The sequence below is a fragment of the Anarhichas minor genome, unplaced genomic scaffold, assembly GCF_050575085.1.
Source record: "Anarhichas minor isolate MPS153535 unplaced genomic scaffold, ASM5057508v1 ptg000010l, whole genome shotgun sequence".
Taxonomy (NCBI): Eukaryota; Metazoa; Chordata; class Actinopteri; order Perciformes; family Anarhichadidae; genus Anarhichas; species Anarhichas minor.
This window is the reverse complement of record NW_027466456.1, coordinates 3,598,432-3,613,107: the sequence shown is the minus strand read 5'-3', so window position 1 is coordinate 3,613,107 and position 14,676 is coordinate 3,598,432. Positions and strand designations below refer to the sequence as shown.

Sequence of the window (14,676 nt, the reverse complement as noted above, 5' to 3'; positions counted from 1 at the left end):
TTTTTACATACCTGCAACTTTTGTAATGCATTTATGTATTTTATTGTGTTGTACTGCAGCACTTGTTAAAGCTTTGTAATAAAACATCAGGTAACTAATTTGTAATAACCTGCCCAGGGACTACAGATAAAAAGTAGCGCTCTAGCTAACGCTGGCACATTTACATACAGGTAGAAGCTGATGTATTTATTAATGTGCACTGTCCCTGGTAAGTAAATAAATAGATAAAAATAAAATACATGACTTTGTCTGCTGCATATTCAATATTTATACTCAAGAAAACGTATTTTGTGTGCTGGGCTCTTAATTTAAACTTATTTCCATGTTTAACTAACCAGTACACATGATCATAACTTTACTGTTCTAGACTAAACTATATACTGTACCAATGATGGTAAAGTTGCATTACCAAAACATCTCAGAGAATCCTATATTTAAATGGGGGTGTAAAATAACACGTATGTGAATACAAATGTTGCTTGTATCATTGCAGTACACTGGTTTTCACCTTGGTCTCCTGTTTGACCTCTAGTCCTACTTTGATTGACTTTGATGAGACTGCCACCTGTAGGCCAAACAATAATTCACTGTCCATACTCTGATGTTTATGGCAGTTCATTTTAGTCACAAAAAAGACAGCGAAGAAAATAGAAAGAAATAATTAGCAAAAAACAAGTGCAGTTCTGCCTATTAAATATAGAAAGAGAGAAAATACATGAAGTAAATTTAACATAATGTGGGCGATAACTAAAACTTTTTGTAATCACTGCTAGCCCTTTAAATACATCTAATTATGTCCTGGTTTATTTATTTTCTAAAATGTATTTGAAACAATAAAAGTATTTATTTTGTATAATATTTTGTATTATTTTGTATCCATGTAATTGTAACAGATGGAAAGTTTGTTTAAACTGAGCCTTATTTCTAAAAAAGCATGTTTAGTATTAGTGTGTAACATTAGGTTACATTAATATTCAACTAATGTTTCATGGCCCACACCTGATAATCGAACATGGCTTTAACAAAAGTACACAAAGTACGTCAACAGGAGATCATGACGATAATCAAACACCTTTGCAAAAACTCCGGCTGACCTGATAACATTACACCTCAATTAACATTCAAATAAATGATTAGCCATCGTTACATCAAAATTCCTGTCAAGATACAGAGTAATTTAAAAACGTATCGCTGCTCGATTTATCTGCGATCCTCTAGCCATGCCTTAACCCACGATCATCGCTCCTCGCGACTAGCTTGGTCTCATTTAAGATGGCTGCCTAGAGCTCAGGAGTAACGCGGTTGTTACATGTCAACATGTCACTCCTCAGAGTATGTGCCTTTGCAAAATGTCTGAGTCGTCGCAGTTTATTTGAGAAGTGTCCTGTTCGCGTGTCTCTAGCGGACCGCTGTGAGCTGTGCGTGTCGATAAGAGACGGCGGGGTCAGACGAATATCAGGTGAGCCGAAGGAGTCTCCTGTGTGCAGTTACAAGTATGATGGACAAGTTTGCCCAGTGGTCCGAGGACTCCTGTGATATATATATGAATGTAATTGTATGTTTATCTCATCCGGGGTTTCTCGAATAGCTCGTGTGATGTTTGACGAGCATACAGCGCATGTAACCGTTTGTTAAAACGGTTTGTTATTGAGGATGATTTGTGGTCACGAGCGTGGCAGTTAACGGTTTCTTCTTCTTCGGTCATTGAAGTAACTTTAGATGATATAAATATCACCAATATTGCAAGGACCTCTTTGTGAAAACCTGCTGAGCCGCCACTCCTATACTCCTACTATACCTGGTGGCTGTAGCTCATGTGGAGGAGCGGGTCAGACCCCAAAGGTTTGGGGTTCGATACCCAGCTCTTCCTGTGTCCCTGAGCGGGACTCTGAACCCCCAACTGCTCATCGTGTGTGGAGGGAAAATGTGGCAAAATTACCTTAGAAGTAATTGTTTATTGGCAGAAAGCAGAACGCCCTATCACTATTATAATATGTAGTTGTTGCAACTGTCTTGCAACATCTATTTATTATTAACTCTAATGGTATGTGTTTTTATTTTCAGAGACACCCTTGCTGCTTCAAAGGAGAAATGTTTCATTTGTGATCCCAAAGAGAGACGATACTAAGAAACGTGTACTGGAGCAGTCTCAGTTGTTGGACGGTATGTTGTTGTAGATGGCAAGTTGTCATGCTGACACATCTCAAACCCCCAATAGTAACTTTAATTATCAATATTTGCAATTTAATGCTGAATACTTGTATATCGGAGTTATCTTCTCTGAATGCTTCCAGCCCAAACTTCATCTGTGTCCTATTTCGTCCAGGACTCCTGTCTGCTGGAGTACTTGGTAGTTCTTTCTGTCTATCACTAAACAGGCGAGTCAATCATTTAGTTTACTCACATTCAATTTGCCTTTTGTATTTTTCTCTCTTAGTGCTTGAGGCCAGGATCCAACAACTCCAATCTGACATCGTTTTAGATGTCCACCATGCAAATGTGCATTTTGTTAAAGCCGTTTTATCTGGTAAGGGTCTCAAAGGTGCACCTAAGGAGAAAAGTGACATTCCTAAATCCGGAAAGACTCTTAAAGCAGCTTCTAAATCTCAGCCCAGCCGCTGGATGGAAAAATTAACTCAGGAGAAGAAAAACAAACTCACAAAGCAGCAGCACCTCCAACAGAAAATACAGAAGAACGTAAAGGAGAAACCTGCCGCCAAATCTAAAGGAAGCAAAAGCAGCTCCACGCTCCCCGGTACTTCACACAAAACTATATCTAAAACCGCGCCCTTGATTAAGAACAGTCGTCGCATGAAATTGTCTGATGAGATTCGTGCTGCAGTTCCTTCAACAGAGGCGGCTGTCCCGGCTGCAGCAGCACCAGCAGCAGCGGGGACAGCCGCCATGGCACATAAAGAATCTAAAAAGAAACAGAAGGGCTCTAAAAATCCGGTTCCCGGTAAAGAGGGCCGGAAGCAGACTGTCACTGACGCCCAGTGCAGCACCGAGGAGCTGGCCGAGGTGGAGGAGCTGGAGAGGAGGCTCAGTCAACAGGTAAGCCAGTGGACGTCGCCGAATAGCTCGCAGCGCCTACAGGACGACAGTGAGGCCACTGCATGCGGGGACATCCAGCTGAGCATCCGCTCCTACCTGGAGGCGAGTGTGTTCTCCGGGGCCGTTGAGAGGGCGCACCGGTTCCTGCTCAGCCAGCACAGAGTTATGAGTCGACGTAAACACCTGAATACGGATGTCTACAACATCATGATGAGGGTGTGGGCCAAGAAGGTGAGTTCAGCAACCAAGACACCATGTTTTAAAAGTGGATTGAAACTAGCATTTGTTTAGCTACCCCTCTTGTCTGCTGGGTTTATTTTTGTGTGGTGGTTAACCAATTAAAACACTCAGATTTATTAACAGCCTAGTAAATCTTGCATTGTCACTGTTTATAAGTCATGATGGTACACGTGTACTTACTTGTGAATACTTCTCAGGTTCTCTAGTAGTTGCCATTCTTTCTGTTGTATTTTATAAGTTAACAACATTATGAATTCTCATCTTTTGTCAGTAACTTGAGTTTAATTTTCACATCAATGTTACATTGGTAATGAAGAGTATGTGGAAGCAAAGATTAGTGGTCCTCCCATGCATCTCTCTCTCTCTCTCTCTGTTTGTAGGGCACGTTAAATCAGATTGGCCGCATATTTATCCTGTTAGAAGAGGCTGGTCTGAAGCCAAATCTGGGATCCTACTGTACTGCCCTGGAGTGTATGGGCCGCAATCCCAACTGCTCCCCAAAGGTCATCACAAGGTATACACACACACACACACACACACACACACACACACACACACACAACACCACCTATGAACAAGACTCATGATGTGCTGTGTTTGTAATAATGCACATTTACCATGGGACAGAGATTTTGAGTTTTAGAGGAGAGCAGTTGTAATACAGAGGCTCACCAGCAGGGGTCATGCTGTGCTCATAGTTTGCACTTTTGCACATCCTTTCTTGAGTCCTTGCCTATACTATTTATTTATGATTGAAGACATGATTGTCACTGTTTATGACCATTTTAATCTAAGAATAATGGCATCAGAGAAGAAGCAATGTGTAGCAAATAACGATGGTCAAAGCTTCCCTCTTCCGTTGTAAACAATACAAGTCGTCTTGTGTATCAATCGTAAATTCAGACACGCTTTATTTTGAGTGCCACACACAGTACCAGTGTTCTGTGTCTCCTCTGTGTTAAGCTGACAGGATCAAGTGTTCATAACACTTTGAACCTCATTTGCTGTTCCTTTCCCTCGTCTCTGATATTGTTTCCATGGCAACCCAGCATCACAGGCTTTGTTTCTTAAATCTTTTGTCGATTTTTGAGGTTTTCTAAAACGAATTATTGGAGTTTTTCCCAAGGCCACCTAGACTTGTTTTGGTTGTGGCAGCATGCTGACACACTGTGTTAATAGGTCGTCTTAGGCTGATTAAATAGTTAAAAGACAGCAGGACGCTGCCGTCATGCATTGAGGTGAACTTTTTTTCATCTCAGCGGTAACTAGGTCATCCTGACAAATCCCCGTTAAGTATTATTAATCAAGTTTTTATGTCACTGACCCACAGTCGGATTAATTACATGACATTTAGCACATACAGTATCCACCGACTGGGCACAGCTTCAGCAGAACTCTACATGTGTCACAGTGTGTGTGAGCCTGTTTGATGGCAGCCAATACAAGCAGCTGGCCGGCTGCCCAGGCAGTAGAAGAGCTCATATAGACTTTTCTTCTTTTTTTTTTCGTAGGGGCTTAACCTGAAGTTATTATAGCATAAACAACTACATTTATTTACAAGACCCCTTCATTCACAGAGGGAGTGCAGGTTCAGCCAAGAGTTGCAACGGGTCCGTACATTTCTGGAAAAGTTAAAGTCAGGAATTTTGCGTAATTTCAAAATAAAAATTGTACCTTTTTTAATTAGTGAATTTATTTGGGGGAAGTGGGTGGGGCAACCTGTGCAACCCAAAGTTTGCACACAGCCCACATTGTCTGCACGGATTGCTAGCTTGCTAACTCACCACCAACTCCCGTTAAGTCCATCTTGAATTTCCCCCGGAATTTTTGCAACTCAATGTTCAGCCTTCAGTCTGAGTCTGAAGAATGCACCTTGTGAACCGAAGCGCAGCTTCTGTCACTTCTAATCACATCGTGCAAAAGAACCCACTCCTACAACAGGAGTTCGCTGTGAAATTATGAAATATTATCACTCTTCTGTGGGCCTGTCACAATCCTGATTTTTACTTATGATTACAATTTATTTTCATTCAGATAATTGCGATCAACGATGTAATGTTCTATATCTATTCATTTTCTGCCACACAGTGGTGCTGTTGTGTTTTGCTTTGCAACTAGACTTAAATCCATGTAGTTAATTTCAATGGCTGCTCGTCAAATAGTTTGCCAAAACGATGTTGGACTCGGGAGACCTCACCCTATGCAGCGCGGTCCAATAGCGGGCCAGTGGAGTTGTGGGTAGGTGTCTGGTTGGTCCCATCGATCACTGTAAGCCGATGCTCGTATGACATCGTTGTTCTGCGGCGGAGCACCTCCTGCTCAGTCTCTGGCCGAGCAGTCCTCACCATCATCATTTCTCTCCGTCACTCAATGTGTTTGTAGTCTGCCTGTTCTTTCCTTTACTGTGTTTTATACCTATTTATTATGGCCGAACTGCTGTTCTCTCCTAATATCACTCTCTCCTCTGAAGTCTCCCCTGCAGCATCCTCGCCCTCAATATACCAATCTGTTCCCCTCTCTTCTGTCTCTCTCTCTCACACACACACACACACACACACACACACACACACACACTGACTCACGCGCAACCTTATCCCTCTAAGTTTTTCCCTTTTGTAAGTGCTGTGTCCTCTAGAGCGCTTTGCCCCCGAGGGTGCAGCAGAGCAGCCACCAGGCTGATTATGCCCTATCTTTCAACCGCTCTGCCGTCTTTGTTCCTCTGGACCACAGCGCCGGCACCCAGACTAATCCTCTCTTTTTTGGAGGCTCTCTCATTTACTCGGACCAAAATTGCACATTGCATCACACGAGAATCCGAGGCATGAATGCAAATACTAAAGAAATTTGACCTCTTTGGCTTACCTCAGAAATATGACATACACTTCGTAACTTCAAACACTAGACGTCCGACAGAATATTGTAATACGAGGCTTTCTTAATTGTATTTCTAAATTTCTGTGCAGAACCCCGCTCACTTCTGGTTATATTAAGACGGTAGAATTTGCTGAGCCAAGGTTTCCTCCAGATGGTAATTAGCGTGCTGTTATTTCTATTTGTCTTTAGGAAAAGCAGCGCAGGGTGAAGCAGAGCTCTCTCATCCTCTGCGGTCGATGACAAATGGGGTTTCCTCGTTTCCGTCTCTCGGCTTAGTCGTGTAGTTCTGTTGTTAACCTCAAGGGAGCAGTGCAACCAAACATGATCTTCGGGCTCGTCGTTGGGCTTTATACCCTAAAGTGTGCATGACACTAACAAGGTTCTCCCCCTGTATACATAAGCCTTCTGTAATTACATGTATAAGGAGGAGTGCACACTGTAGGTCATTCAAATAGCATTCAGTACATGGATGACATTCAGTCATTGTATAAAACATTGCATCGGCTCAATTTATCAATGTACAGTTTAATAATATTATTTACCCAAATTCATGAATCATTTACACAAGCAAAATATTAATCGCTGAATCTCACAGAAGAATAAAGGCTGATCATATTAATTCACAGGCCTTCTGAGGTGTCCTATATCAAATTGAGTTATAATATAATCATGTCATTACGCCTCTCATTTAGATTCCAGGAACAGGTTGCACATTGCTATTGTCTTTATTCTGCAGTCCAGTCATGGAGACTGTGCTCTCTCTAGGAGATTATATTTAAATATACATTTCACTGATGTCGTCAGCGCCCGTCTGCCTGTCTCCAGCTCGTGCTTTGCCTCTGACAGAAAGGCCCCCGTCAGTGCAAATATTTCAATTGATATTCTGCAACTGTTGATTAGGGACTGCGAGACATATACAATGATCCGACAGACGAGGGAGTTTTTTTTAAAAGCTGAATTAATCAGGCGCCCGGCAAAATGATTATCTCAGTCCCATTCCCACATCAACAGGCAGGTCAGAAGGTCGTGATCTCTGAACTTGTGATCAGACTCCAGAGTCTGTTCCATCATAACAACCATGATCTCCCACGCAAATGAAAATCTACTGAGTCAACTTTCTGAACACTGAATCTGAACCAACACACTGAGCATGTGTGTGTGTGTGTGTGTGTGTGTGTGTGTGTGTGTGTGTGTGTGTGTGTGTGTGTGTGTGTGTGTGTGTGTGTGTGTGTGTGTGTGTGTGTGTGTGTGTGTGTGTGTGTGTGTGTGTGTGTGTGTGTGTGTGTGTGTGTGTGTGTGTGTGTGTGTGCGTGCTTTAAGGAAAACAAGCAGCTTTTACAAAACAAGCAATGGCATTTTTACATGAAAACATTTTGACCTTAATTTTCAAAGAGAAAATATAAATTTTCCAGTAAATCACAAAGCAAAGCATAAAGGTTTGTTGTTTGGAGCCCGTCATGTTATATTTTGTTATATCAGTACATTCTGTCGTCATTTTGTTTGTTTATTCTTTCTTACATTGCACTAACACTACTTTTTTGTCGACTAACTGACGGATCTGTAAAACTGAGTTTCCCCATAATGAATCGCTCAAAAGCACCACTTTAAATCTTGTGTTTATTAGAGATGTGTTCCTAATTTTCATAGCAATAAGTCACGCAGCATGACCAAGCTTAAAAATGACTAATCGGCTAAAGACATTTTAGTCGATCAGTCAGTGCTTTTGTCTTGTTGTCATTTTGACGAGAGTGTCATACACTATCTGTGTCTATTCAACCTCTCCTGTTGATGCGGAGACTTTAGTTTTTACTCTGTAATGTATTGTTTTGTTTTATTGTATGACATCAACGTGCATTTGACACTAAACTTTGCTGCCTTCTTGGCCAGATAACCACTGCATTTTATCTGGTTGAATAAAACTCTTTAGGTGTTCTGTGTCTTACAGTTTAACCAGATGATGTCTAGTCTGTATTCCTACTCCAACTCTCTCTATTGATTGTACAATTCCTAGTCATAGATCTCATATGAGTGTTTGGGGAATAACTGGACGGCATGATTTTATTCCAAAGAAATTCTAATAGTGGAGATTTAACTGCCAAAAATCTCAAAACCTGGCAAAAATAAATAAGCAGCCAGTTGTTCTGATGAGTGTCCCCACAGATGTAACATGGCTCAAATCTGCTCGAGGGCCAATAACAACCTGCTACACCAACTGTATGTCCCTGTGTGTGCAGGTGCCTGAGCCAGATGGAGGAGGACGGCCTGTCTGTGGACTACCTGTTCAGCCGCTGTGTGTTCCGGCAGGATGAGAGAGACATGGTGCTGAAGGCCGTGCACATCGTCCAGCCCGACTACCAGCCCAGCCTCAACGCCAGCACAACTGAGTGCTCCTCATCGCTGGTCCACGACTTCTACACACAGGTATCGCTGGCTCGCTTTGACACCGTACACTGATATATCATTACTTACAGGCACCGATAGCCTATTTTCTCAATTATAACTCTTGGCTTTGAGTGATGGCTCCTTAAATGAACACATTATTTTCTCCCAAAGTTTGAACAGTTAAGGTTATTTTAAGTTTTTTTGTCCATGCTTTTCTCACTGTCTTTAAGTGGGCAGGGGTCAGTTAGAGAACAGGTTAAGTCACGTATTTCAGAGACCAGGACCCCCGTTGTAAAAGCGATTTTAAAATCTCGGTGGGATTATCCTGAATAAATCAAAGTTGAATAAATATAAAAAGAGTTTATCAATAGTTTTTTTTAATTTTTTTATTCAAAATCTGTCTGCGGTTTGGATGCTCATGTTGTCAGACTACTGTCAATCAAATCTGATCAAACCACACACACACACACACACACACACAGTCTGTATGAGGCAGATCAGTTGTTGTTAAATAACATTGAATGTTTTTTTTCCTCAAACTTTAATTTAGGTTGTTGCTCATTTAGTCATGAATGATTAATATTGAAGGTTGTTGAATTATGGGTCTTTATTGGTGTATATACTGTATATATTCAAGTATCATCAGTGTAAATTGTAATTAAAACATTTTGAGATTGTGGAATGCATGAATAGCAGAGAAAAGTCAGTGGTCCGGGCTGTAATCCTTGTGGCTCGCCAAAGTTAACTCAAAGTAAAGCATTCATAAATTCAAGAGTTTTAGCGCCCATCATTATATTAAAGATAAACACAAACGATTGAATCTCTTCAGTCATCATAACCAGTGTCGTGTACGTCTGAGTGTTGGCTGCTGGTCGTCATGCTTCAACCTTACAGTAGATTCAGTGGATGTAACAGCGACTGCTTCATGCTAATCTTTGGATGGCAGATGTTTGTTGTAATCAGCAATTTTGTGTCACTTTAAAAAGATGCGATGTATATACGTCATGACATGTATATTGCATATGAAATGGATATTCAATCAAAAAGCATTATAGAAATTACTTCAATTTACTCAGGAAGTGCATGGGGGGTTTATAAGAGTGTTAATGTATGAGTATAAATACAGAATATGTTATTTCTTCAAGGCTGATTCTGTATGTTTTGAGTGTCAAAGCACCAGAGAGCTGGGAAAGCTGTCAAGGCTCCAGCGTGACTACGGAAGATTTGATTGTCACCCCTTCACAGCCAGACAGGCACTGGCCTATTTATAGTGAGCCAACTCTGCTTTCTAATGGGTCCCTCGATTTCCTTGCCTTTCCTCCTCTCACCTCTCGTCCTTTTTCTTTTTTCTTTTTTTTTTCTTCTTCCCACCTCCCTTCCACTAATGATCCTCACGTGATTCATTAACAGCTTTTTGTTCAATTGCGGTATTTTCAGCCTCAATCCTTGCGCCGCTTTCACTTTGGTCGTCATCTGAGTGACATATTTCTGGTCTCCTGTAGCTCGTTATTGACCTGCGTGTGTGATGGCGGCAGTCAGCAGGTCATGTATTTTTATCTTAGGAGTGTATGTGAAGCTACTCCACGTGGTGAAACGGGTCAAATGTGACTGCTCCATTACAGTTCCGATTGCATTTGTAAGGCTGGTTATCTGACTGTGACTGTGACTTTCTGGCAGGTTGGTTTTAATGACTGAAAGGCTGTCCAAATAACTGGTCCACTAGATAACAGAGGAGCAGACTGGATGGTCTCGGGAGGATTTTGAATCGGTGTTAGCGGCAGACACACAATCTAATTAGAATATTGTTTGTTGTTTGTGAGATGGAATTTTGATTAAGCTGATGCTCGTACAAAATGCAGTTTGATCTAGTTTCAACTTGTCATCAGAGATTGAATGGTATTCTATCATTTGATCGTTATGTTCATCTGGAAACTGGCCTACATGCATTGTGGATGCGTTGTGGGCTGGACTCAGTAGGGATTAGGAAAAACATTGTAGGTTTGGACGTTTGAGTTCATTCAGTTTTTACAAAGTATTCAAATTAAATCGCACAGCTTTGCTTTAACAAAATTCCAGCGCAGTCTGTCGAGCTTTTTGCTATTCTTTGGACACCAGAAGCTTCAAAACCATCGTGCCAGCACTATTTCCTCCTGGTATACTGATCATGTGGTGTTAGCTTCTTAGCTAATCTATTGTTCTGAAGTTGTGTTATTGTACAAAGAGCTGTGTGTGGGACGCTACCTTAAGCTTTGCTCTGGCTGCTGGCCATGCTCCATCTCTCTGAGGCCTGATTTACAGTCTGATGTTGTTCTTACTGCTGTTAGTACTCCATGCCCACAGCCTTTCTTCAATGTGGACAGATAATGCTCTTACTGCCTCTGTAAAAACAATGTACTTTTAGAGCACATTTTATTTCTTCTAGCAAGAAATTCGGCAACAGTCAGTCTGTTCCTGACAGTAGTTGGTCACCTTGTCGGTGCAAACCACTTTGCGGTGGAATGTAAGGAGCACTATTGTTGTTGTTGTTGTTGTTTTTATTATTATTATTATTATTATTAGTGACAATGATGCTTTAAAGAATGATAAAAGAATAGCAACAACTACTGCTACTACTATTGTTATTATTTTCAGTTACAATTACCCCTAAAGAATTTGAGAACTGAATTATAATAATACAATTATAAACCTGATAACAGAAATTGGATAGAATTATAGCATCATATGTAACTAAAGCATGCTCGTTTACATCTTTAATTCTCTACTAAATGAAAAGTCCTCTGTGAGCTTTTAAAATAATGTTCTTTTGGTTATTAAAAATGAACAAATACTGTACATCTGTCCATCAGACACCGTTACAGCCCTATTTCTGATCAATATTGGCTTTTGCAGAACACTGAGTTTGATGGAGTTATTTCATATAATGTAACGGGGACTCCAAAATTCACCATCCAAACACTCTAAGCTGCCATTAAATGTCCAGTCGAGTCTTGAAAATAATAAACTCGGAACAATGAACTCTTTGTTTGCTCTCTAGCAATACTGAGCCAAAGCTTGTGAGATTGAAACTGGCTTTAATGCTCTCTTGGCGACAGACTGAGATGGTTTCATGACTTGGCCTTCGCTCACTGGCCTGAAAAGACTCTTTTCTACTTCTTGCCCTGAATTGATCCTCTCAGGCAAAGTTTATCATCCCGGTCGTGTTCCAAGTGACTTCCAGCCAATAAGTGATTGGTGGGTTAGAGGTGCTTAAAAGTAAGATGGTGTCTGTCTGTCTTGAGAGGTGAAGGACAAGGCAAGAAAGTCCCTTAAAGGTCCAGTGTGCAGGATTCAGGGGGAACTATTGTCAGAAATGGAATATAATATTCATAACTACATTTTCACTGGTGTAAAATCCCCGGAAAAGAATAATTGTTGTGTTTTCGTTAGCTTAGGATGATTCCTACATATTTAGATAGGGAGCGGTTCCTCTTCACAGAGTCCGCCGTGTAGCACCACCATGTTTCTACAGCAGAGGGGTGTTAAGTTGGTTGCAATCGCAAACCTCTCCGCTGGATGCCACAGAATCCTCAACACTGGACCTTTTAATGTCATACAGTTGAAGCAATCATTATTTCTTAGGTTCTGTCTTTCTCACTGTTGTGTGTGTGTGTTTTTAGAGGTCCGACCACCACTACCCCAAACTGGACTTCACTCAGAAGGAGCTTCAGGAGCGTTTCAGACTCCAGCTCAGCATGGAGCAGGCCTGCACTGTCACCATCGACTCCGTGGAGGTTGCCAAGCCCGTTACTGAGCACATGGCTAAAATGGTAAACAAACCCACTTGTTGCCTCTCCTCATCTTCATCACACTCTCAATACACTATATTCTTAAAAAATGTGGATTTATAGTGCTGTGATGCTGAAAATCCACAAATTCTTAAAAGAAATGGTGTGTTATGGAGTTGTTAATAATAGGTGGTTTGGTCTATATATCGAAACCTTCAATCCCAAAATATACTAGATGTGCAACATTTGGTATTTCAACCCATTATTGTCAGATATCTACAAAAATGTTGTTGCTGATGTTTTTAAAAATATAAGACAACATTTCCCATGAACCTTGTTGCTTCCTGTTTGATAAAAAACAAAACAAACATAGCTCCATTTGTGCTGTAATTTTGTCTCTTTTATCTGCGAACAATCCTGCATAATCCAACATTCTGGCTCACAATACAAACATAGAGGGTGTGTTTATCTTGGCAGTTGAAAAGATCATACTAATATAACACCGTTTACACAGTGATGATGTGTTGACATGTATGTATTTATTATATCTATGGGTACCTTTTTGTTTCCTATGAGTGAAGTTTCTCTTTTTCCTCTGATATCGACTTTTAACTAATATGCATTTAGGCGGGACACGTTGGAGTAAGAAACATATTCCTGTGGTGTGCCGTCTTTTTTTCCAGCTCTGGCATTTACAGTCCAGACTGGCTCGTCTGCCCCTGCAGATGGGCTATGTAGGAAGCGAGCAGGCTGAGAGTCCCTGGGGGTCAGGAAGCATTTGCAGACAGGCAGAGCAGAATAATAATGTATTGTAATGGGAGCCTCTGGAGAGAACGCCGGGTCGCCTCTCCATCCACCATGCAGACTGACTGAAGAGTATAGATTCACAGAGTCGTGCACAGAACATACGTATAGCCACAATACCGCCACAAGCACACATGAACAAAACAACTGCTCCCCCCATCTACAGAATCTCATTTTGCATTATTCATTCAATTGTTTCATGTCAATCACGAAAATCAAGAAGCATAGCTTGAAATGTGATTAAAGTGCACCAAAAGTAATAATGCCGAAGCAAGTGCTCATTCTGGTTTCTCCCACTTTTAAATCACATCAGATCAAAATATGTACCACGATGTGGGAGCACAGAACAGTGTGGGTTTAGATGGCTGTCTAGTTTAAGATGAAAAAGGAAACAATCAACACTAAACTTAAACAAGGGCACTTCAAGAATATTAAACAATGCTTGTAAAAAGTACAAAAATGTATTTGATAGGACAATTCTCTTGGTAAGATTTCCTGAAATAAGACATTTAAATCATTAACTCTTTATGCAACGCTAAACCACCCAAAATTAAATTCAACAATATTTTTGACCCTTTTGAAAATACACTTGTTTTATGTGTTAAATATAAAGCTACAGACAGCAGGCGATTAGCTTAGCATAAGAACTGGAAGCAGGGAGAAACAGTTTGCCTGACTCTAACATTTAACATTTCGCTTGTTGTACGGGTTAAACAAACAAGACATACAATGTTAATTAGTGAGCTTTAGGTGGGTGGGTAGGCAAAACCAAGCACGCTATTTACCAGTGTTTGTGCTAAGCTAAGCTAACTGGCTCTAACTTTATACTCGTAGCATCAATCTTCTCAAGAAAGCGAAGATGTCAAACAATTCCTTTAACGTCAATGTTATGAGGATGTATGGTATCATTGTTAAATTGATTACATCGCTGCAAGCCATTCTAATGGGCCAAGAACGTTTTTCCTTTCAGTTCTAGTCTTAGATGAATCAGTCGGTGGCCCAGTAGTGTTTCTCTCCAAAGGATAGTCTGTTTTCTCCCCGTCACCTGGAGGCTTCTCCTCCAAACAAGCCTAACCATCAAATAGAATGCACGCTCATGCTTCACAATACCTTGTGTCCGGTGAGAGGTGGCCCCATCTCCCGCTTCACACTTTAAAATGACGTTCCATTTGGTTCAGACAGTATGTGATAAACAATCGTCGGTGCAGGATTGGTCATTTTATTTGACACATCCTTTGAGGGTTTCCTGCTGGCAGTCACCGTCATGAGATCAGTTGTGTTGTCCTTTCAGAGGGAGCTGCTGGCGGATCAGCGGGCACAGTGGCAGAAGATCCTCCTCCAAGCCCTGAGGGACAGTAAGATGATCCTGGCTAACACCAACACCAAGGACTACCGGCTTAACCTTTATCCCTACCTCTGTGTGCTGGAGGAAAGAGAGTATGTTGACATCATGATACAGGTAATACAAACCACCCAACCCAGCCTGCCACTCAGTGAGAAGCCAGAAGTCTTGGCTTTAACAAAGACTTGTCGGTGTTTGAGCCAAAGTGATTTGAGG

General features: G+C 41.1%; 1 protein-coding gene across 4 annotated transcripts in view; it reads left to right on the top strand.

Annotated features, from left to right (window-relative positions):
• The first annotated feature begins 1,278 nt into the window (after positions 1–1,278).
• Positions 1,279–14,676, top strand: part of polrmt (polymerase (RNA) mitochondrial (DNA directed)) — a 43,960-nt gene continuing 30,562 nt past the window's right edge. For 3 of the 4 annotated variants that reach the window (XM_076087595.1, XM_076087597.1, XM_076087596.1), the window contains exons 1-7: positions 1,279–1,459; positions 2,065–2,163; positions 2,438–3,285; positions 3,675–3,808; positions 8,403–8,589; positions 12,207–12,356; positions 14,410–14,577. In XM_076087595.1, the coding sequence (XP_075943710.1) occupies positions 1,318–1,459; positions 2,065–2,163; positions 2,438–3,285; positions 3,675–3,808; positions 8,403–8,589; positions 12,207–12,356; positions 14,410–14,577 (1,728 nt within the window). In that variant the 5' untranslated portion in view covers positions 1,279–1,317. The remainder of the gene's footprint in view (positions 1,460–2,064; positions 2,164–2,437; positions 3,286–3,674; positions 3,809–8,402; positions 8,590–12,206; positions 12,357–14,409; positions 14,578–14,676) is intronic. The other variant, XM_076087598.1, reaches the window with a different exon arrangement.